This window comes from Rhinopithecus bieti, unplaced genomic scaffold (genome assembly GCF_001698545.2).
Source record: "Rhinopithecus bieti isolate Rb0 unplaced genomic scaffold, ASM169854v2 scaffold_42745, whole genome shotgun sequence".
Taxonomy (NCBI): domain Eukaryota; kingdom Metazoa; phylum Chordata; class Mammalia; order Primates; family Cercopithecidae; genus Rhinopithecus; species Rhinopithecus bieti.
Genome location: NW_016819184.1, coordinates 2400088 through 2421771, shown reverse-complemented (window position 1 = coordinate 2421771; position 21684 = coordinate 2400088). Strand labels below are relative to the sequence as shown.

Genomic DNA, 21684 nt, shown 5'->3' with positions numbered 1-21684 from the left:
ACTCTTCACTGGCAGGAGAAACACCATCTGTTCATTTCAGGAACCAACAAGCTATTTTGGATGTTACGTGTTCGTAGAGACGAAATTTGAGACTTTTTTCCATGCTGCGCTTTGATTTTTTTTTTCCCCCTACAGGTTCCTTGTCTTTCTTCCCCTGGTTCTTGCTCCTGCTATCAGGACATGCATGTTCAGGCTCCATTAACCAGAAAAGGAAATGAAAGGTCCCCCTGTGGCAGGGGATCATCAGAAACCTCCAGGGGTTCTGTGTTGGCAACTCTTAAACGAGGCTTCAAAGGCAGAGGGTAGCCGTCTGGGATGATCTCTCTTGTTGATTTATGTGCTATTGACACTCAAGTCATAAAATGAAATACCCGCCATGCTGATTATTTACACTTCCTCTGTTTAATTATAGTTTGAAAATGAGATCATCACCAAGCTGGATCATGAAGTGGAAGGAGGCAGAGGAGACGAACAGTACAAAGTGTTATTTGATAAAATGTAAGTGTTGATTAGCAGTGGGATTTATGTCGGAGAGATATAGAGCTCTATATCTCTCAGGGAGAGATAATTAGGGAGACCGTAATTAGACTACAATGAACTTCGTAGCCCAGAAATAATTAAAATGTGTTAATAATGGAAAATAGTTAAAATTGCACCTCCGTTGAGTTTCTTTTTCTGACTGTGATTAACAAGGTGTGTATAATTATTTTTCAGCCTTCTGGAGCACTGCAGGAAGCATAAATACCTCGCCAAAACAGGAGAAACTTTTGTAAAACTCGTTGTGCGCTTAATGGAAAGGCTTTTGGATTATAGAACCATCATGCACGACGAGAACAAAGAAAACCGCATGAGCTGCACCGTCAATGTGCTGGTGAGTGAAAGGTTAATCACGTGTTTTCAGTTTTCACAGCACACCAGGAACTGAAGCAGGGAGTGCCCCAGCCCTTATCTATGACAGTCAGCCACGAAGCTTTCCACGGCTCCTTTGCTTGTTTCCTCATCTGTTGCAGGGAAGGAATCATGAAGTCGTCCACTCTGAATAAGTCTGTAAAATTGTCCCATCTCTGGACGTTTTAACATAGCTCTCCTTGTCATTGTGAATGATGAGTCATCGTATTTTGCAGCCAGGGTAGTGCCTCATTGATTACACCCTTAAGGCTTTGTGATTAGGAGACTATAAACGCATGCTATGTAGTAGGTAGGCTGAATGGTGGCCTCAAAAGTAGATCCATCCCCCAGTCCTTAGAACCTGCGAATGAGACCTTATTTGGAAACAAGAGGCCCTGCAAATATAATTAAATTAGGAATCTCAAATGGGATTATCTTGGATTACCTGCAAGGGGAGTGGAGAGGTGCTAACTCCAATGACAGGTGTCCTCATAAGAGACAAAAGAGGAGAAGACACAGAAGCAGAGGCTAGACCTTGTGAAGATGGAGGCGGAGATTGGAGGGATGCAGCCTCAAGCCAAGGACTGCCTGGAGCCACCAGAAGCCTGAGGAGGCCAGGAAGGATCCTACCCTAGAGCTTTCTAGGGGAACGTTGTCCTACTCACACCTTGATTTCAGATTCTAGCCTCCGGAACTGTGAGAAGAAACATCTGTTGTTTTAGGTTTATGGTAATTTGTTAGGGCAGCCACAGGAAACCAGATCTGGGCACCAGGGAGGGCAGACACCTGGGTGACCTTGGCTGCTGCCATCTGTCTGCCATTTGCATTCCTGCTGTTGCCCTGATACATCTGGGTTCTGTGGACACCCACTTCCTGGTGTCGTTGTGGTCCCCAATCCAGGAAATCCATTAGTACCGATGAGCTTTTGGGAAGCTTTGCGACAAGCTCAGCTCCCGGCCAGCCTCATGGCTCTCAGCAGCCTCGTGACTCCCACAACCTGGCTCCAGAGCTCTCTGCTTCTCCCTTCACTGCTTCTCTTATAAAGAAACACAAGGACTGACTCCTGGCTGTAGTAGGGCTTTCCTCAAGTTTCCCTGCCTGTCCCATGGCAGGAATGCAAGAAAATACTACTCCTGCTTTGCTCTGCTTACCTCCCTTTTCTTCCCAGCCACTGGCCTCTGGATTTCAGAGTCGTCAATAACATTTGGATACATAGCCCTCACTGCCACGTCCACCTTGTATGTGGACTTGTGGGTGCTTTATGCTCACGGAAATGGGCTTCTGTGCCAGGAGGAACATGACACATCATTCATTCTTTAAAAAGCCAGAGTTGTGTGGATTAAAAAGATAAACGAAAAGGAATACTTTCACTTTTCATCGACTATGGTATCGGTGCTGGATCTGTGCTTTGCCGTGAGGAATTTCACAGCTAAAAGATCATGAGCAGTCTTCGCCCCTTCATCCCATGGCTGGACAACGTGGTTAGGCTAATGATAAGCATTTCTCTAACACGTTTTCTTTTCCTTAAAATCTAAACATAAGGGACCAGTTTTGGTCTAGCATGTAGAGCTTGCAAATTGTCACTCCCATCCTCACAACAAGAAAAAAGCTGAATAAATGGAAAACAATCAACAATTATTAGTTCCATCTTCTTAGATCCATAGACAAACTTCTGACCCCAAAGTCAGAGAAACAAGAAGATACAGAGACCCACAGAGTGGAAGCCCAGGAACAGAAACCACCACTGGAGCCAGTACTAGATTCCTTTTACCCAGTCCATCATACTCACTTTCAACGTATTATTACAATGCACACTAAAGACAAAGACACAGTGAAGAGGCAGAGCAGGCATTAGAACCAGGCATTAGAGGCAGAGGTTTTGAAATCATCAGACCTGCAATTTAAAATAACTATGATGAATATCCTAAGGGCTGTAGTGGGAAAAGTAGATTAAACACAAAAGAAGATGGGTAAAGCACTGCAACAGTGCAAAGAATGCCTCTGATGGTCTCATCGATCAACTGGACACAGAAGAATCTGTGAGCTTGAAAAATCTGAATGTTTGCAGATCCATCATAGTGTCTTAGGCTACTGTTGAAATTACTGGCCTCTGATGTCTGACCCTGAGGTCTGGGCCATGACTGTGTTTGTCTTCATATTCACCTGGAGACTGACCAAGGGGTACAGCAGCAAGCTCTGCCCCAGGTCAGTTGGTTTGATCTTACAGACAGGAAAGAACCTGGCGCTTGCTTCACTGTCTTCTTGCATTCCAGCCAGCGTTCAAAGTAATGTCATGGTGCCAATGTAATTGACGTGAAACAGGAACCAGTATTTTCCTATGGGAAAGAAATGGAGACCTTTACAAAATCCTTCCCTGTTATGGACATAACTTTTTAGTGTTCCTCCTAATCCTTAAGGGGATCTAAGAGGCTGATAAGTGCCCAGAAGGAAGAATTATCAATAAGTTTTTTAGTTTTCCAACTTTGATGATTGAGTCTTCTATTTGTTTTAAGCAAGATCTCTTCTGTTCACCAGGACATGGAACAGTGGAGAAATGGTGGTGTGCTCTGAATATGGGCTCCTATCACCTGAATCTAGGGTCAGGAAAAAAACCTCTTGTAATAAAACCTGTAATCACACTTTCTAATGTGAACCTGTGTGCCTCTTTCATTCAGAGCCTGCCTCAGTGCCCACGTACTGTTAACTGTGGTCGGCACTTGCTCAATTTTAACTAAGAAATACTCCCAGGGTTCTCAAGATTATCTGACATTATTAACCTTCTTCAAATGGGAATGTCCTGAGTCATTTAATGAAAAGTCAAGTGTTACGTTCTTAAGCATTTCCTGGGGATGATAAAATGGATCCCAACGGTCACCGTTTTTTCATTTAGAAAATAAATCTGTGGAATAAAGAGAAACAAGAAACCAGAGTTTTAAAGATAGGTAGCTAGGTGTCCTAACCATAAATACTCACCGCCCAACTCAATTTCCTGGTCAGGTTTTCTGTTTTCTCCTTGTACTTTTATTACAGCAACAGAGTTTAATAGGGATGGATATGTATAACCATCTCTAAATGAATATAGATGTATAGCTATTGGAGACGTATAAAATATACTCTTTTAGTCACTAAGAAAAAATGAAGCCTCAAGTTAAAAAATTAAATAAATAAAATGAATATAGAATTTACCGATGCTCTTTAAGTCTGTTGCCAAGTTTTCTTTAGAACCAGCTTTGTGGTTTCTTACCAAAACACAGTTAGTAGAATATTGTAAGCTGTGTGGACTCCTTCACGTCCTATTTCTTTGCCCTTAAAAAAACAAAAATGGGAATGAGTACAGTGGCTCACGCCTATTGTACTTTGTGAGGCCGAGGAGGGAGGATCACTTGAAGTCAGGAGTTTGAGACCAGCCTGGCCAACGTGGTAAAACCCTGTCTCTACTAAAAATACAAAAATTAGCTGGGTGTGGTGTTGGGTCCCTGTAATCCCAGCTACTCGGGAGGCTGAGGCAAGAGAACAGCTTGAACCCGGGAGGCAGAGGTTGCAGTGAGCCTAGATCATACCACTGCACTTCACCCTGGGCAGCAGAGGTAGACTCTGTCTCAACAACAAAAGAAGAAAAATGAAAATGAAAAAGCAAGAGATGCGAGCAGTCACACTTCCTGGCCACCTAAGTCCCCAAGACATCCCCTGCAAGGATGTCTGCATGTAAATTGGATCTTGGATGTATATTTGTAATTCTTTAACTAGAATTTCACTGACACCTCATAATCGAGCATCTTTAATTATTGGTCACTAATGTCGCTGAGTGTCACTTAGTTCTTCTGTCAGTCATCCACACATCCCATCTCTGAGACTGGTAGACCCGTCATTACTTTGAAGATGCCAGTTACTTCTCTTCATGGCCCCGTGACAAGGCTAATTAAATGCAGAGTGGGGTCCAGTATTTTTAAAATCTTGGTATCTGTTTTAGTCCAAAATGGAAATATAATTCTGATGTCTGCGTTCTGAAAGATCAATGCCTAGCGGTGGATTGGAGTTGGGGGGCCGGTCCCAATGGGGTTCTTCTGGGAGCTGAGCTGCAAGCTTGGCACAGACGTCAGTCAGCGCTGGTGTGGGGGGACTTGAGAGACAAGGCTGCCCGCGGAGCCCAGGAGGAGTGGGAGCACCTTGTGGACCTTTACGTAAGAAACACAAAGGTTTTATATAGAAATTGGGATTGGAGATGAGTGTACTTCGGTTGTGGAGAGGTTTTGAAGTCCTAGGAAGGGAACAGGACTCAGCACAGGCAGAAAATAGAAGACATTTCGTATCTCTGAGAGAGGAATGAAGGTCAATGATATTCCCGTTGTGAAATTGTAAAGAAAAATGATCAAAACCTTAGAAAGGATTAAAAATACGAGTACAGAAGGGGCCGGTGTGAAACCCTGGCTTGTAAATACTGGCGAGTTTGAGTTGGAAATGAAGGACTTATCCTCTGCCTTTGATGCAGATTCTCTTTGTTGCGACACTGAGTTGTCTGCTGAAAATATCCTCATTACTGAGCCATGTCGTATGAACTGGAGGACATTAAAATGTCAGAGGCAATGAAACTTGAAAATCTTGGTGCATTTTCTAAATGTGCCCCGCTTATTTTCTAGACTTAGTTATCATTTCTTTTCAGAGACATCAATTGTAGAAGCAATGCTGGGTTTTGCTCATGAAATTAAAGAGCCTATGTCATTTTCGTGGATAATTGTATGTCTCTGTAATGGTGATACTCACTAGTTACTTCTTCAGGCTCCAGTTCTAGAGAACTGACATCATTTTTAGGTGCTAAATTGCACATTGAAAGTGACTCTGAGGTTTCCTTACCTTAGGCCTTGTTAGGTGACTTCTGTGCCTTTCTGGTGGCTCCTGTGTGAAAAAGGTTTTAAAGTGTTTATGGAGATGTTCACCTTAAGAAATATAATTTTGATAGAAATATTATTGCTCAACCAGATGACATTTTCCAGTAAAGATGTAGAAATAATCCATTGGTTTTAATCTACTAACTAAGCTTTCTCCATCAGTGTTCATACACAGGGGCTTTTCAGAGGCAGCCCATTTTTTTTTTTAACCGTTGTTTGGAAGGTTTGTCTGCCTGGAACAGTGCTATCTACTAGAAAGTTCTGGGATAATGAAACGGTCTTATGTCTATACTGTTTGATACAGTAACACTAGCCCCATGTGACTGTTGAGCACTCCAAGCATGGCAAGTGCAGCTGGGGGAAGTGAATTATTTATTCAGTGTTAATTAAATTTACTTTACCTTTTAATATATGTCTTTAATATATTGGCTAGTGTATTCATACCTCAGTTCTACATTATCATATTGTCTTTTTTGCTGAGGCTGGGCCCAGAAAGCTTTAAATCATGTTGATGATGCTTATTTGCTTATTCCCAAATTTGGGATATTTATTTATGTATTCGTTTGTTCTCATGAGATTACTATGGCTCAGATAGCACGTCTTCATGTCTTTTTGGGTAATGCTTTGTTTTAGCTAAAGACAAGTGACTTTCAAGTGATAGGAGTTGATTTTAATCATTATAGTGTTCAGTGTAGAAATGGAATTGTGTTTGACCAGCAAAAAATAAAAGTGAAGAACCGTGTAAGATGGTTTTGCAATTTATGTGAATTTATGGTTCTGATCTGAAGAGCTGGGTCCATTCGGCCATGTTGGACACAAGATGAAGTATCTTGAATTTTTAATGTGTGTGTGACACCTTTTGTGGAACAGATTTCTTAAAACAGTATTATGGTTTTTCAGAATTTCTACAAAGAAATTGAAAGAGAAGAAATGTACATAAGGTAGGTATGCATCACACTTGTTTGCATGTTAATTATAAATAATAATATATGTTGTATGTTTACCTGTGCTGAGAAATGTGTTATAGCCACAGAGGTTTACTTTGTAGAAAATTGTGAAACGTATAAGGTAGAGTTTGGTGGAGCTCCCGGATACATTCTCAGCCCTTGTGCAGGCCTCGTATTGTCCAGACTGGTGCTGAGTTCTTGGTGGTCACCTTTAGTCAACTCAGAAGCAAAACTACTGATAATTGTTTCACAGCGTTTTGTCCCTGTTGACCAACTCTTGCGGCCCTTTTGCAAAAAGATAATAAGCACATACATTTTAATGTTTCACAGTAAGTTATATGATCCAGTGAGAAATCCAGTTATAACTTTACCGGACATAGTTGAGTTATAATTTTTCAGTCTGCTGTTAGTTAACGGATGCCCTAGTCCCATGTTTTTTATGTCTTTCTTCCATGAAGAAGAGAAATGTTTTGCATTGCCTGCTGGATTTTGCTTCCCTACTTACCTTACTCCCTGAAGTGAGGGACTGTGATTGAGCCCCTCTCTCTTGGTTACTTCTAAAGTCTAGTGTCAAATAATTAGGAAGATTACCACTCTGGAGACTAGGAGAAGGATGTAACCTACGCAGCGTGAGTTTTTAGTGATGTGTTTATTACGCTGAGTGTGGTTGTCTAATTTTCTATTTCTAGGTTTTTTTATTTCTCCTTTTCAAAAACGTACTATATGAATTTAATAACTCGGTTACCTGTATTTCTTTATGGCAAAGAAATTCTTTTGATCACATTGACTGTAATCATTGGAGCTCTTTATTCTGGTGGATTTGTATTTTTACAGATTTTGTTGTGCATTTGGACTCAGTAGAAATGTAGGAAATCACAATGAAGCATTGGGTGTCTCATTAAAAATGTTTAAGGGAAAATGAAAAGGAATGAGAAATTTGAAGGAAAATTCTACTTTGTGTATCATCTTTATCTTTTCCTGAGTTTTCTTAGTGCTTTGTGTACCAAAAGTTTGTAAGGCATTATGAATTATGAACATTGTAAAAAGAAAGTATAGCTGTGATTTACTGTTGAACATAGAATTTAGCTCTTGCAATCCTCAACACAAATTATTTAGTGACATTTTAAGAACATACCTCTGTTTTATTGTCTCAGGTATTTGTACAAACTCTGTGACCTGCACAAGGAGTGTGATAACTACACCGAAGCGGCTTACACTTTGCTTCTCCATGCAAAGCTTCTTAAGGTAATGTCAATTACATGATGATTCTATTGTTATACATTCTAAGAGTATTGAGAATTTCATTTTTCCATGACAAATTCTAGTAAGTATAACTTAAGGTTTTATGAAATTGGCTAAATAAATGCAAGGATATGATCAAAAAAATTTAGGAAGTGCTTTGGTTAGAGATTTGTCCCTTCTGAATGCAGATTTAATTAGATGTCATAGCAGGTGATCACTAAGCATTGTAAACTCCCATCACTTGGCTGTGAGCTGACAGCAAGTTAGAGATTCTACAATTCCTTGTTCAGGACTAGAGGACTCCAGGATGGTGAAAAACAATATCATGAAGGAATTTTCCTGGTAGTAACAACTAAGAGATAGGATGAGACACACCCCTAATTGTCTTAGTAAAGAGTTAGGGACCAGATCATGACTTTTCACTCTTATCAGTTCACGTTGAGACCTCCTGCTAGCGCTGTCTGCCTGATTCTAAAGAGTGTTGCTCCTAGCACAGGTCTGGCATGACAACTGTCAACTCTTAGTGGTTCTTTTATTACTCAGATAGCTTCAGACATTGACTTCCTTTGTTTACAGTGATGGATGGATGGATGGATGGATGGATGGATGGATGGATGGATGGATGGATAAATTGCTGTATAGCCTCTAGTTTTATATTTCACAACTTCAGCAAGTTATTAGATGATCTTGCTCATGACATCCTTATAAAAATTTGAAAATTATGAACTGGATAAATAAGAACAGTTACAAGAATTAGAATTGAGTTTGGTGGCATTCCACAAAGACTACTCATTCAAGGAGTCATGTTTCCAAATCTAGGCCAGCCTCCCAAAAACCAAAAATGTAATGAAAGAGAACCAGAGAAAATTACATGAAATGGGTATTAAGTAGTGTCAATTAGGTAATAGGAGTTAGGGAAGACATTGTGTTCTGGAGTAAAACTCTGGTAAGACTCTTTCCATCTTTGGCCCGATCCTGAAATTTCTGCTAGCTTCTGTGACACAGATATACACAGGCTGCCCTAGAGACATTTGGGAGTGGAAATTGGCCTCTGCCTGGAAACAGCAGTGTCTGTTACAAATAAACACACAGAGCTCAGCTCCGTCTGGAGGCCTCATCAGTTGTCCTCCTGAGGCTGGCTGTCTGAGGACCCCTTTGGCCCCATGCCATGTAAGGCTCTCCCAAGGAGCATAATTTATGAGGATGGAGATTTCAGTTGGTACATCTGATACCAGCTCTCACACTATGAATGCTGACGGCCTTCATTTATTCGAAACTCAAATTTCAGTAACAAGGTGTTTTTGCAAAGGTGAAGATATTTCTTTTACCCCAGGGAAATTAAAATGGGGTTGACAAACTGCTCACTCAACCCTTACTCCGTCTCTCATAGAATGTAAACTTTTCTATGCATGTGTGAATGTAAAATATATATGTGTGCATAAAAGCATCATTTGTTTAATCATTGGATTTATTGAGTACAGATGGGTTTGTCACAAACGGCGTGATGGTTTGTTTCACAGCTCAAATCGATAGGTCCAATTGCATTATCATTTCCCCTGAGCTTCTGAATTTTCCGGTTTAATGGTGAATTCTACATAATCTCTCTCCATATCTTTTGCCCCATTACATTTTGCAATTTTTTCTAAGTATGTTTTGATATTACTGTAAATGTGAATTCATGCTATTTAATCAACTCACCAAAGGACATGATTTGTATCGTTGTGAAAATTCTTCAGTATGACAGATATATTACTGTTTGTTAACTGAAAATCCTCAAATAGAATCTTTTTTGGTTAGGTATATCTTTCGTCAAAACCAAGAGCGATAAAAGCTTTAGTTTTTCACCTAGCAATCACATGATTACATCTCCATGTGCAAGTGGAAGGCAGAGAGGATTTTTGCTTCCCTGGTCAATGTTTTCATTTGCAAAACTGATATAAAATGCAAAGAAGTCATTTGGATTCTGAACTTGCTTGTTCTTAGTTTATTTTATTGTGGTTACATTTCAGAATCTAGTTTTACTTTGATTCTCCATCCTCCAATAAAAGTAGACCAATTACGTCATACAAACTTCAAAGTTACAGAGTTTGTCCAATTGTGATGGAGATAGGCAAGTTTAATTTTAAGGTGAAAAGCTTTGCAGACCACTTAAAGGCTTCTCACTCCTGCCTGACCTTCCTGGAAGGGGGGAGCCATTCAGGGTCCGTGCCCACTGCCTGGGAGACCTGATGTCTAGCAGAGGTGCCCCCCGGCCCATGGTTTCAGGAAAGTGGGGAGGGGCATGTGCTAAGACAGTAAGCAGCTGATGGAGCCTTGCCCCATTGCCCAGACCCCAGCTTCCCACTTAGCGCCTTATTTGCAGCACCCTCCGTGGCCTGGCTGAAAACAGGGTCATGCTCCCTCTCCTAGGACCAGCAATAAGCAAGCCCATGCTCACCCTGTCCTCCCGTGAGCCTCCAGGCTGCCCAGTGGGAGCACATGCCTCCTGCCCTGAGGTGCTCATGGAGTCTTTTTTTGCAGTGTTCTTTTTCTTGTTCTGTTTTTCTTTTTCTTCTTCTTGGAGAAGGGTCTTGCTCTATTGTCCAGGCTAGAGTACGGTGGCCCGATCCTAGCTCACACAGTGTTGTCCTATGTCATTATGCTCTAATGTAGAATTGCACCATCCTGGGGGTCAGGCGTCTTCCACCTCCTCTTTGACCTAGCTTGAGGCACATAGCAGGTCCTCATCAAATAGCTGCTGAATTTTATTGAACCCTATACTTAATGCCACTGATGTGTTGAGCCCAAGTTCAGGAGCTGACACGTTGTATCTGTCAAGTGGCCTTGCCTTCCCTCTGGCGTGTCTCCTCATGCATCTTCAGCTCACAGGCCGACTGCACTAATGCTGCCAGGAATACTGGCCAAGCCCTGACTCTGTGCCCAGCACCATGCCTATGGCTGATGGTACAAAGACACCTCCCCATCCTTAAGGAGCTTGACAGCCTTTCCAGTCCCTTTCCATATACTGTCTTTGCTGTTGATTAAAATGCCAAGCCACGCAACACTGAGACCAGAGCCCTGGGGTGCCGCCCTTGGGATGGCCCTGGATCACCTGGTTCCTGATTTGTCCCGGGATATTAGGAGGTGGCATTTGCAAGCTGCCAGTTCTGTGCTTTCCAGAACCTGCTGGGTTTTTCTTTTGTGTGAACCCCACTGCAGCTCTGCCTCCCCCACGTCTTTTATGCCTGTCGGTGTGTCCAGACAGAGGCTCTGCCCTGGCAATCCCCAGCCTGTTGACAGCAGCCACACGTGTCTCCAGAACTGTGGCCCCCACATGTGTCTGACGCGAAGCTCCCACCATTCTGACATCCTTGGGTGTGTGTCTGCCTCGGGGCCGCTCATGCTCTGCTTCTCCCTTAGTGGTCGGAGGATGTGTGTGTGGCCCACCTCACCCAGCGGGACGGGTACCAGGCCACCACGCAGGGACAGCTGAAGGAGCAGCTCTACCAGGAAATCATCCACTACTTCGACAAAGGCAAGGTAAAAAGCAAACAAAAAGCAATTTTCCTTATTTTCCTCTTTCCTTGCACCTACCTGCAACGTTGTAAACACGTTTTCTTAGCATGTGATGTTTGCAGAACCAGAAATTTGTTACAAATTGTATATTGAAATGTTTTATGCATGTTCCTTCAGCTTACACTTAAAAGTAGAAATCTTAAAAAAAAAAAAAAAAAAAAAATAGCTCTTTTATAGATGCTCTAAAAAAGCACCAAGTATTTTTATAACCCTTACCAGAGGGAACGAAGTCTGGAACACTGATTCGGAGGTGTTTCCGTGCCCACAGAGTTAATGTATTCCTTTGACATCTTGCATCTTTCTGTTGTCACGGAAGAATTAATCCCATGGTAGGATGGATATTGCTCCATCCTGGTGGCTTCTAGTTTAATTGGCTTAAACAAAATTATAGATTCCACTTGACTTCCACTAAAAGGAAACCTGCTGTCATTTTAATCAGCCAGTATTGTATTTGATCACTGTAGTTCTTGTGATTCATATATGCAGTAACTATTTTAAAAAAAAAAAAAAGATGTTTCAGTTTCAGAAGTTTTTAAAACCTGCCACCGAAGTGACATTGGAACTCCTTTGGTTTCATCAAGATTCCTAACTCATTTCAGAACCTGTTTTATTTTTTTTTCCTTTGAGAAAAGTGACTGGCACACTTTATGAAGGTACCGACGTTCACATCCTCGGGCTGCTGTAGCACAAACTGGGTGGCTTTCAACAACGGGAATGTATTCTCCTAGCTTCGTGCTGGGAGCTGCAAGCCTGATGTCACGGTGTTGGCGTGGTCACCCCCTCTGAAGACTGCAGGGGAGAATCTGCCCCGTGCCTTTTCCTTTGCATGTGTTGCTAGTGGTCCCTGGCACTGGTCAGGTGTAACTACGTCGCTCCAAGTTCTGCCTTCATCATCACAGGCCTTCTCCTCATGCGAGTCTCTGTCTCAATCTCCTTCTCCTTAGGAGGTACCAGTAGTTAGATGAGGACCCACTCTCCTCCAGCAGGTCCTCATCTTCCCTGATGACATCCAAATACCCTGTTTCCAAATAAGGTCAGAATCAGAAATACCAGGGGTTAGGACTTCAGATATTTCTGGGGACACAGTCCTACCCACAGTTACAATGACACCCGGGAGGGATGATGGCTGCCCCTTTTTGTGGCTGTTGACATAAACCAAACCCCATTGAAAACAATGACTTAACACAGTCCCCGTGGTCCCAAGCTTGGGATTCTGCTCACATTTGGAGTAAGCATTGCTGTGTCCTTTGTCCCTGCCATTCTTGACACAAGGAGAAAGTCTGAAGTTTTCAGAATGGCATGTGGGCTCCCAAAGGCTGCTTGGAAATGAGGATCAGAAATGTTCTGTGAATTACACCCAGTCCTGTAGTTCAGGGGTCCCCAAACCCCAGGTCCTCGGCCCCGGTGCAGTTCATGGCCTGTTAGGAACCAGGCTGCACAGCAGCAGGTGAGCGGCGGGTGAGCGAGCAAAGCTTCATCTGTTTTTACAGCTGTTCCCCATCGCCCGCATTACCACCTGAGCTCCACCTCCTGCCAGATCAGCAGCAGCATTAGATTCTCACAGGAGCGTGATCCCTGTTGTGAACTGTGCATGTGAGGGATCCAGGTGCCACCCTCTTTATGAGAATCTAATGCCTGATGATCTGTCACTGTCTCCCATCTTCCCCTGATGGGATCATCTAGTTGCAGGAAAACAACCTCAGGCTCCCACTGATTCTACATTATGGTGAGTTGTATAATTATTTCGTTATGTATTACACTGTAATAGTAATAGAAATAAAGTGCACGATAATTGTAATGCCCTTGAATCATCCTGAAACCATCCCCTACCCCTGAAACCATCCCCTACCTATCCTATTGCTCCATGGAAAAATTTTCCTCCCTGAAATCAGTCCCTGGTGCCAAAAAGGTCGGGGACTGCTGCTGTAGTGGAACACGATATATTTTTGTTCTCTGGAATGAGAAGCTTTGAGGATTAGGGCCAATTACTAAAATTATAGTAGGTTAGCCAGGAGAATCCTGTTTCTCAGCAAACTGGCAAAGAAATGGAGCAAATGCAGCCATCCCTTCCCTGCAGTGGCTTCTTGGCTCCATAGTGTTCTAGGGAAGGGTGAGCAGTGCTACTGAATGGGCAGGGCAGGAGACAGGCACCCTGGGGTGGCCGGGAGGCCCAAGGGCCAGAGGTCATGGGACTGAAGGCATGTGTGCATTTGTTGATGGCCGTTGCCGGGCTCTCTTTGTGGCAGCACATCCTCTGACCAGCGTTGGCTCCCACGACCTCTCCACCATCATTCCCTCCCTTGCCCTCTGCGTTCCAGCCACACTGGCCCTTCTACGTCCTGAAATGCACCAGCCCTTTCCTGCCACTGCCCAGCGGGTTTCTGCTGCGCTGCCTTGAGGACATTGCTTGAGTCAGTTTTCCTTTTGCTGCCTGTACCATTCTGTCACTTGAATTAGCTTTTACTAAGCCAGGCTTTCTCATGCTGGGCACGACTGGCATTCGGGGCTACCTGTTTCTTTGTGGTAGAGGACCACGCGTGCATGGTGGACTCAAGGCATGTCTCCCTGCTGTGCCCTGGGCTTACTCCTTCCTGTGTCAGCTTAAGTGTCACCTCTTCTCCAGCCACGGAAACATCCTCTTTTCTCCTTTTTGGCACCTACTATCATTTGCAATGATAGATTTGCTTGTGTGTTTCTTTAATGAGTTCCCCAGTAGGCTCTGAGCTCTGTGAAGACAGAGCCTCACACGTCAATTCCCCACCACGCATCTAATGCTCGGAACAGTGCCTGGCAGACAGCGCATGCTCATTACATTACGGACGTGTGTGGAAAGAATGAACAGATGAATGAAAAGTCAACATTTAACATGCTTCCTGACATATGAGAAATGCTCATGGATGGCAGGACAGGTGGCCTTCAATAAATGATAAATCAAAAAACAAAGTCTTTTTTTTCTTTTTTCTTTTTTAGCAAAGGTAGCCAAATATCTTTTTCTACGTTGTGATAGTTCATCAAAAAAAATCACATGGAGGGGCAAAACGAATGTATTTGGTTCAGAACAGTGGTTCTCAACTGAGATCTGCAGGAGGTATTGTGGGTTTTCCTGACTGGGGGAAGAGAAGGTGCTGCTAACCCTCCAGTAGTGCACACATGGCGCCCACACCAGAAAGAAATAGACCAGAATCCCTGTCGTGTCCAGGTTGAGAAAGCCCGCCTTAGAAAAAATAAATTCAAGTGACAAAATGGGATGGGCAGCTAAAGGAAAACTGACTCATGGATTGTTCTCAGATGTCCCTGTGTTTTGGTGGAGACAGAACAAGGGCTGTGGCAAAGTGATCTTTGGCTGGCCTTGAATCAGAATGAGTTTCAGGAGGATTTTCTTCATAGTAGCTGTATTGATAAAACCAATGGAAAAGCCACTTCTGAATATCCATAATATTTCCACGAGAATGTTAAAAAGGAACAAAGCCTCCTTATCCCTCTAAAACTAAAGTGAGACAAAGAACGGATGCTGGAAAGAATTTGATAAAATGAAATTTGAAGTATCTGAGTGATCAGCTGCAAGGCAAAAAATTCATTTTAACATCAACAAGTATTACATTTTCTGGGAAAAAGAGCAGTCGGAAATAATTCATCTTCTGTAGCAGTCTGGATGGCCTGCGCTAGAGTTTGAACCTCTCCGAATCTCCATGGCTCCAAACAGCGCAGGAGTGTTTCTCATACATGCTCCAGGTCCTCCTTTTCACTTGGAACCCAGGTGAGCAGAGGTTCCGCCACACAGGGACACAGCCAGAGAGGACAGCAAGGAGTCGCCTGCCCTGGGGCTTCTGCCTCAGAATGACAGTGTTCATGTCATTGGCTGAAGCAGATCATATGGTCACCACAGACTTCAAGGGGTGGAGCAGTGCCCTTAGGGGCAGGTGAGTGTGAGCGGCACCCACGTGCACCACACAGCTCGTTAGACAGGTGAGTCGGGTTCCAATCAAGAGCACAATCCAATCTAGATTAACAAAAGTTCATCTAGAAATCCCCTAAGTATGCATGTATTCTGAGAAAGACAACGTCCACTCTAGTCTCCCAAATAACGGCTTCCCCACAACTAGAAATGTGAGAACAGCATCTCATAAAACTTACTGGACCTCAGTGCTCATTTCTCCATCGTGGAGTTTCTTTCTTCTGTTAGAGAGGGGGCTTAGGTAGGCAGGATCCTGCAGGAGAAGCAGCCTGAGAGAATGAGCTCCTGACCCCCGTGACTGTGATGTGGGGAATCCCACCAGTGGCCAGTGCAGGAGGGAGGGGGTCACAGTAGAACCTCAAAGTGTGACATTTTGTGCCAGACTTAGAATCACTTTTGTTTAAGAAAGAAGGCTGAGGCCTGAGTATCCCTGGCTGCTTTGCGGATGGGCCATCATTTGAGAAATAACATCCTCCTGCCTTTCCTAAATGCAGTGGGATAAGACAAAGGCCATGACTGAAGGTTGAGAAGCCTGAAGTTGGAACGGCCCAGGGCATGGCTTTCTACACTCCATTCCCAGATTGCAATTATCTTGGGGGAAAAATATTTTTTAAATGGTCCACAGGTCATCACAGGCCTTAACTGGCAGGTGACACAGCCCAAGGAAACTTGAAGGGGAGCCTTGATTGGTGTGGGGCCCTGATATGGTTTGGATCTGGGTCCCTGCCCAAATCCCAAGTCATTGTAATCTCCAGTGTTGGAGGTGGGGCCTGGTGGGAGGTGTTTGGGTCATAAGGGTAGATTTCCTTCTTGGTGCTGTGTCGTGAGAGTGAGTGAGTTCTCGTGAGATCTGGGTTGTTCAAAACTGTGTGAGACCGGCTGGGCACGGTGGCTCACGCCTGTAATCCTAGCACTTTGGGAGGCTGAGGCGGGCAGATCACCTGAGGTCAGGAGTTTGAGACCAGTCTGGCCAATATGGCAAAACCCTGTTTCTACTGAAAATACAAAAATTAGCTGGGCGTGGTGGCAGGCATCTGTAATCCCAGCTACTCAGGAGGCTGAGGCTTGAGAATCGCTTGAACCTGGGAGGTGGAGGTTGCAGTGAACCAAGATCCAGCCACTGCACTCCAGCCTGGGTGACAGAGACTCCATCTCAAAAAAAAAAAAAAAAAAAAGGGTGTGGGACCTCCCTGCCTTCTGCTCTCAGCCCTGCGCCTGCCATGTAAGATGCCTGCCCCTGTTGCCTTCCGCCATGAGTATAAGCTCCCTGGGGCCTCCCCAGAAGCAGATGCTGCCATGCTTCCTGTACAGCCTGTGGAACTGTGAGCTGATTAAACCTCTTTTCTTTATAAATTAGTCTTAGATGTCTATTTAAGCCCTCTAAGCAGCTGAGCACCAGAGAAACCAGCTCCCAATCAATGGGTAGGACTCTAACCCTCACTGTTGTCCAGTACTGAGTCCTGAACCACATGCGGCCATTGGGCCCATGTGAACCATGTTTCTAAGACGAAGTACAGAAAAACAAATGTTCTTATGGGCTGAGTTGCATCCCCGCAAAATTCCTATGTTGAAGTCCTAACCTTCAGTGTTTCAAAATGTGACTGTATTTGGAGGTAGGGTCTTTAAAGAGGTAATTAAGGTAAAATGAGGTCATTAGGGTGGGTCCTAATTCAATCTGACTGGTATCCTTATAAGAAAGGAGATTAGGATGCAGACACACCCAGAGGGAAGACCATGTTGAGGATACAGCAAGAAGGCGGCCGTCCACAAGCCAAGGAGAGAGGACTCAGAGGAAACCAGCCCTGCAGACACTTTGATGGCAGAATCCTGGCCTCCAGAACAGTGAGGAAGTGAATGAATGTGATTTGAGGCCCCCAGTACCCAGTCAGTGCCTCATTATGGCAGCTCTGGCAAACTAATACCCACACCAAGTGTCTCATTTATTTGTTTGTGTAGATTTCATGTTGAAATAGTAATATTTTAGATAGAGTCGATAGTACTAAAAATAGTTTTACTCTTTAAAAAGTAGCAGCTAGGAAATGCGACATTCACAGATGTGGCTCCTCTTGGGTTCCTGTTGGACGGTGCCGCTCTGAGTCAAAGACTTTGCTCTTTTTGAGCGCCAAGAACATCATCAGACCAGCACAGCCGCCCACATTCGGCTGGGAAGCGGAAGCTGCCCACTGTGGGGCCTCACGCGCTGCCGGAATTGCCTGCGTGCCTGTTGGTATCTACTCCTTATACTACATGGATATTTAAAAAGCTAAAGATCTCTAAAAGAGTTACAAAATGGGGACCCAAGTCTGGAAAGAATAAAATATATGTGGAAATGGCAAGGAAGAAAGCATGATCAAGCGTGATCACAAGCACCAAGATACGATGTTTTTTGTCCTTTGACTCAAAGTCATTTCTGTAGCAGTGAGACAGCTGTCAAAGAGTACGGCAGTTACCAGTGGGAACCTGGAGGGAAGGGGGACTTGGGAGCTCTCACATAGCCCTGAAGGAAATACAGATGAGGCAAATAGGAGAGAGGTAGAAAGAGGTAGCTGTGAAGATAAAGTGTAAGAAATCAAGAAAAAGCAGCATCTTCTTGTTGGAGCAAGAGAGAGTTTTCCGAAACCTATTTTATTATTAAAATTTAGAATTTTGCCCCTCGGTGATGTTGTTTTCATTTGTGCTTTGGACAAATCCCATTACAATCTCATTTTTCATTTCCCGGGCTTAGCAAGGATCAGTCACGTTTGCTCCTCGGGATCTGTCTATCCACGTGCCTCAGGGAATATGAGCCTTCCTCGCTGACAGACTGGCTCTAAGATTGGCACCATCTTGGCCCAGTTCTACCTGGGGCACTTTTGAACAACTCGGGCATCTGGGCAGAAGCCCTGCTGCTAGATCCAGTTTACTTTGTGTCTCCTTGTAAGTTCTCGGTCCCTCTCACCTGGGTCTGTCTGAGATGCCTACCCACTCCTTCCCAAGGCCCCATGCCTGTCTCCACCCTTCTGCTCCTGCAGATAGATACCAGTCTGGTTTCTAATAATGTGGCCTCTGAATCACAGCGTGAACTGCTTCAAAGATGCCCAAACCTCAGGGATTCCCCCATCTCCTCTGCAGGCGATCCAGGCCTCTCACCTGGCATGAGGCTTCTTAGAGTAGGAATCGAACCTCCAGATGTACCCTCTCATCACCCACAGCATCTGGCCTTCTTCTGAACATGCCCTCTGATCCCCAAGCCCTTGCATCTTCCCATGGTCTGTCCCGGCATGGACCAGCTGCTGCTTGCTGCTGTCTCGTGTGACGGCTGCCATGACGGCTGCCTTCTCGCCTTCTGGGCGTATTTCACTGCTCTCAAATGTTCTTGGCTTTTGGAGTTCACTGGGGAATCTTGTTAAAAATCCAGATTTTGATTCAGCTGGTCTGGGGTGGGGCCCAAGGCTCTGCATTTCTGAGAAGCTCCCAGGTGATGTCCCAGCTGCTCTAGCAACCATCCCTGAGTCCCCAGGGCCCGTGCTGACATAAGCTCCTAAGAGCAGAGGCAGTGGCTGTGGCTGCCACCTCTGGATCTCCCTCTGAGGGATCTGTGCCGTGGCCTGGGCTCCACTCCATTTTTGTAAAATTGCTTTTTAAGGAGTGGTTTTAGGCTCAAAGCAGAATTGAACAGTGAGTACAGCCAGGTCCCAGACACCCCCTGCCCACACACATACACAGGCATGGGACTTTCAAGGTGGTCGTTTGTTAGTGAGATGAGCACATTCTGGCCAGCACTTGAGCAAACAGCACACAATCAAGAAGGTGGCCGTCACTCAGACTTTCCACAAAGTTCCTTATTTGGGGCATATTTTGTTTGTTACAGATCTTGCTTCCTGACCCAGACTGAGTCCCTGGGAGAGCGCAAGGCCATGCCTCCCACCTGCCCCCAGCGCCGGGCCGGGGGCAGATCCCACCCCACTCTGCCACGTGCCGCATCGCAGCCGGGTTTTATCAGGGTGCTCCTTTCCCAAGGCTAACACTAACTTGACTTTAGCACCATGTTCACTGCAATGGTTATGGATCAGACGGAGACAGATTCTTGCAAGACCAGGGCTAGATTTTCCTGTCTAGAATCTTATATGTTAAAAATAACAATCTTCCGTCCGAATGATTACAGCAGTTTATTAAGTGAGCGAACGGGCAGACAAGCGTGCAGGACAGTCAGCATCCACAGAACTTACCGACCTGGCTGATGGCACCACGTGCACCAGGCTCACATCCTGAGCATGTGCCCGCAGCCCTTGGAGTGTTTATATCACAAGAATTTCCTTGGTTCGATCTTACATGTATTTCATTTTAGGGGGAAAAAATGCAATTCCAGTTTTAAAAATGTATTGGAGTAAGGAGACTTAAGACCTCAGTTAAGCTTGGAGACTGGTGATCACTGGGGCTTGCAAGATGATAAAATGGAAGCCGAGTGGGACATCAGTCTGGCAAAACCGTGACCCAGCTACAGCTCCACTGACCCAGCCTGTCTCCTCGTGGTCCGTTCCCGTATGCAATTAAGGAAATCTTCATTTACATACTTACTCTGTGGAAAGGATATACATCCTAGAGCTCATTCATTGTTTGAAATATCTACAGCCTCCTAGGGCAAATAGGGGCTTCCAGAATCCAGGACAAGCTTGCCTCCGGACAAGGCCGAGCAGGCTGTTAAGGGTGCGGGGGTCCCCATCCCAGGCCCCCTGCGATGGCGTCTCTCTTTGCTCCCCGGGAGACCGGGGGCGCCAGGGAGAGATGGGAATCGGGTGATATTAAAGTTTCTCTGCCTTTGTGCTTAGAAACCAGCAAGGCAGAATGGATGTGCTGCTGTTTTATATTGGACACTGGCTTTATGAATGATGTTCTGTTATCTTTCTGTATTTCTTCCCCAAGGAATCATTCTTCTATTTTTACTTTTCCACCGTTTTTTAAAGTTTTGAATGTCTTTCAGCCTAGCTCTTGGTTTCTTAATCTTTTTCTCTGCAAAATGTCATTTCCATCTGTTTCCATTTTCATTCTTTTACTTTTCTTCCTTCCCGAGCTAATAATGACTCCTTGCTCCTTTTCCGTTCCATTCTTACCGCCCGCCTGAGCGTCCCCCAAAAGCCTTCTGTTCGGTTTTATCATGGCAGACCAGTGTTCTTTTCTGAAGATGCTCTGAATTGTCTGTCTTATTGTGTTTGGTTGAGGCCTAGTAATTTTCAATAAAGCCCTTAATCCAAGTACTTCACTGAAAATTGCCAGGCTTCTCTGTGGAGGATGAGAGTCAAAAATAGACGTCCTCCGCTAAGGAAAGTGCAGTCAGAGTGAGGCAGTCAGTATTAGCCAACACCAGCCACCTCTGAAATCAAGAAACAGCCTGGCAGGTTGACAAATGCGATACATAATTTATAGCCCAAGTGATATATGAAGCCCCGTGATGATTTTCAGCTGGAGCTCTGTTTTATTTTCCCTTAAAATAACCTTCCCTTGACAAAGTTCACACTTTGCCTTGCACCAAAGTTTAAAAAAAAAAAAAAAAAAAAAAAAAAACATCTTGCATCATTGTGTAAACTAAAATAGGAGTTTGGAGCAAATTTCCATTTTTGGTCAAATGTTTGCATCTCTTTTCCAGGTATTTGGGTGAAATTTTCTCATCCTTTAAGTTTCTCTTTGGAAACACAGTTGTTATTAAGAGGGATTGCAGGTCAACATAATGGAGCCTTCATATGGGTTTCTTGTTGGCATTTCTAGAATTTTTGAAAATGTGGTATTAGCAGAACCTATTCAGCCAGCATTTGGCCTGAATATTCAGAAAGATCATATACAGTAATTTATGATGAAAGCATGAGAAAGTCCATTTTCGAGTCAGTAACAACACTGCTCCCTTAGTTCATGTGGGATCACTAACAGGCTTTTCCACTCAAAGCCCAAAGTGTGCCCAGTGCCATCCTGCACCATGAAATATCCAGATGGAGCCAGGCCCACCTCGAGGCAATTCTACCATCAGGGCTGTTGTATGAGCAGATAAATAACAACACCCACCTTCCGCCCATCACACAGGTGGGCGCTGGCTCTCCCTATCTCACAGGTGAGGAGTGATGCCTGCTTTTGGAGAACTGGAGAAGACTTCACAGAGATGGTCATATTTAGTGCTTCTTGAAGAGTGAAATTAAGTTTGCCAGATGATGGCTGGAAGGATCGGGAATTCCAGAGTGTGAGA

General features: G+C 44.3%; 1 protein-coding gene across 4 annotated transcripts in view; it reads left to right on the top strand.

Moving 5' to 3' along the window:
* The window catches only part of DOCK1 (dedicator of cytokinesis 1), a 487728-nt gene that overhangs the window by 408614 nt on the left and 57430 nt on the right, over positions 1 to 21684 (top strand). For all 4 annotated transcript variants that reach the window (XM_017858668.1, XM_017858667.1, XM_017858670.1 and 1 more), the window contains 5 exons: positions 413 to 498; positions 715 to 871; positions 6675 to 6715; positions 7876 to 7966; positions 11363 to 11482. In XM_017858668.1, coding sequence (XP_017714157.1) covers positions 413 to 498; positions 715 to 871; positions 6675 to 6715; positions 7876 to 7966; positions 11363 to 11482 — 495 coding nt within the window. The remainder of the gene's footprint in view (positions 1 to 412; positions 499 to 714; positions 872 to 6674; positions 6716 to 7875; positions 7967 to 11362; positions 11483 to 21684) is intronic.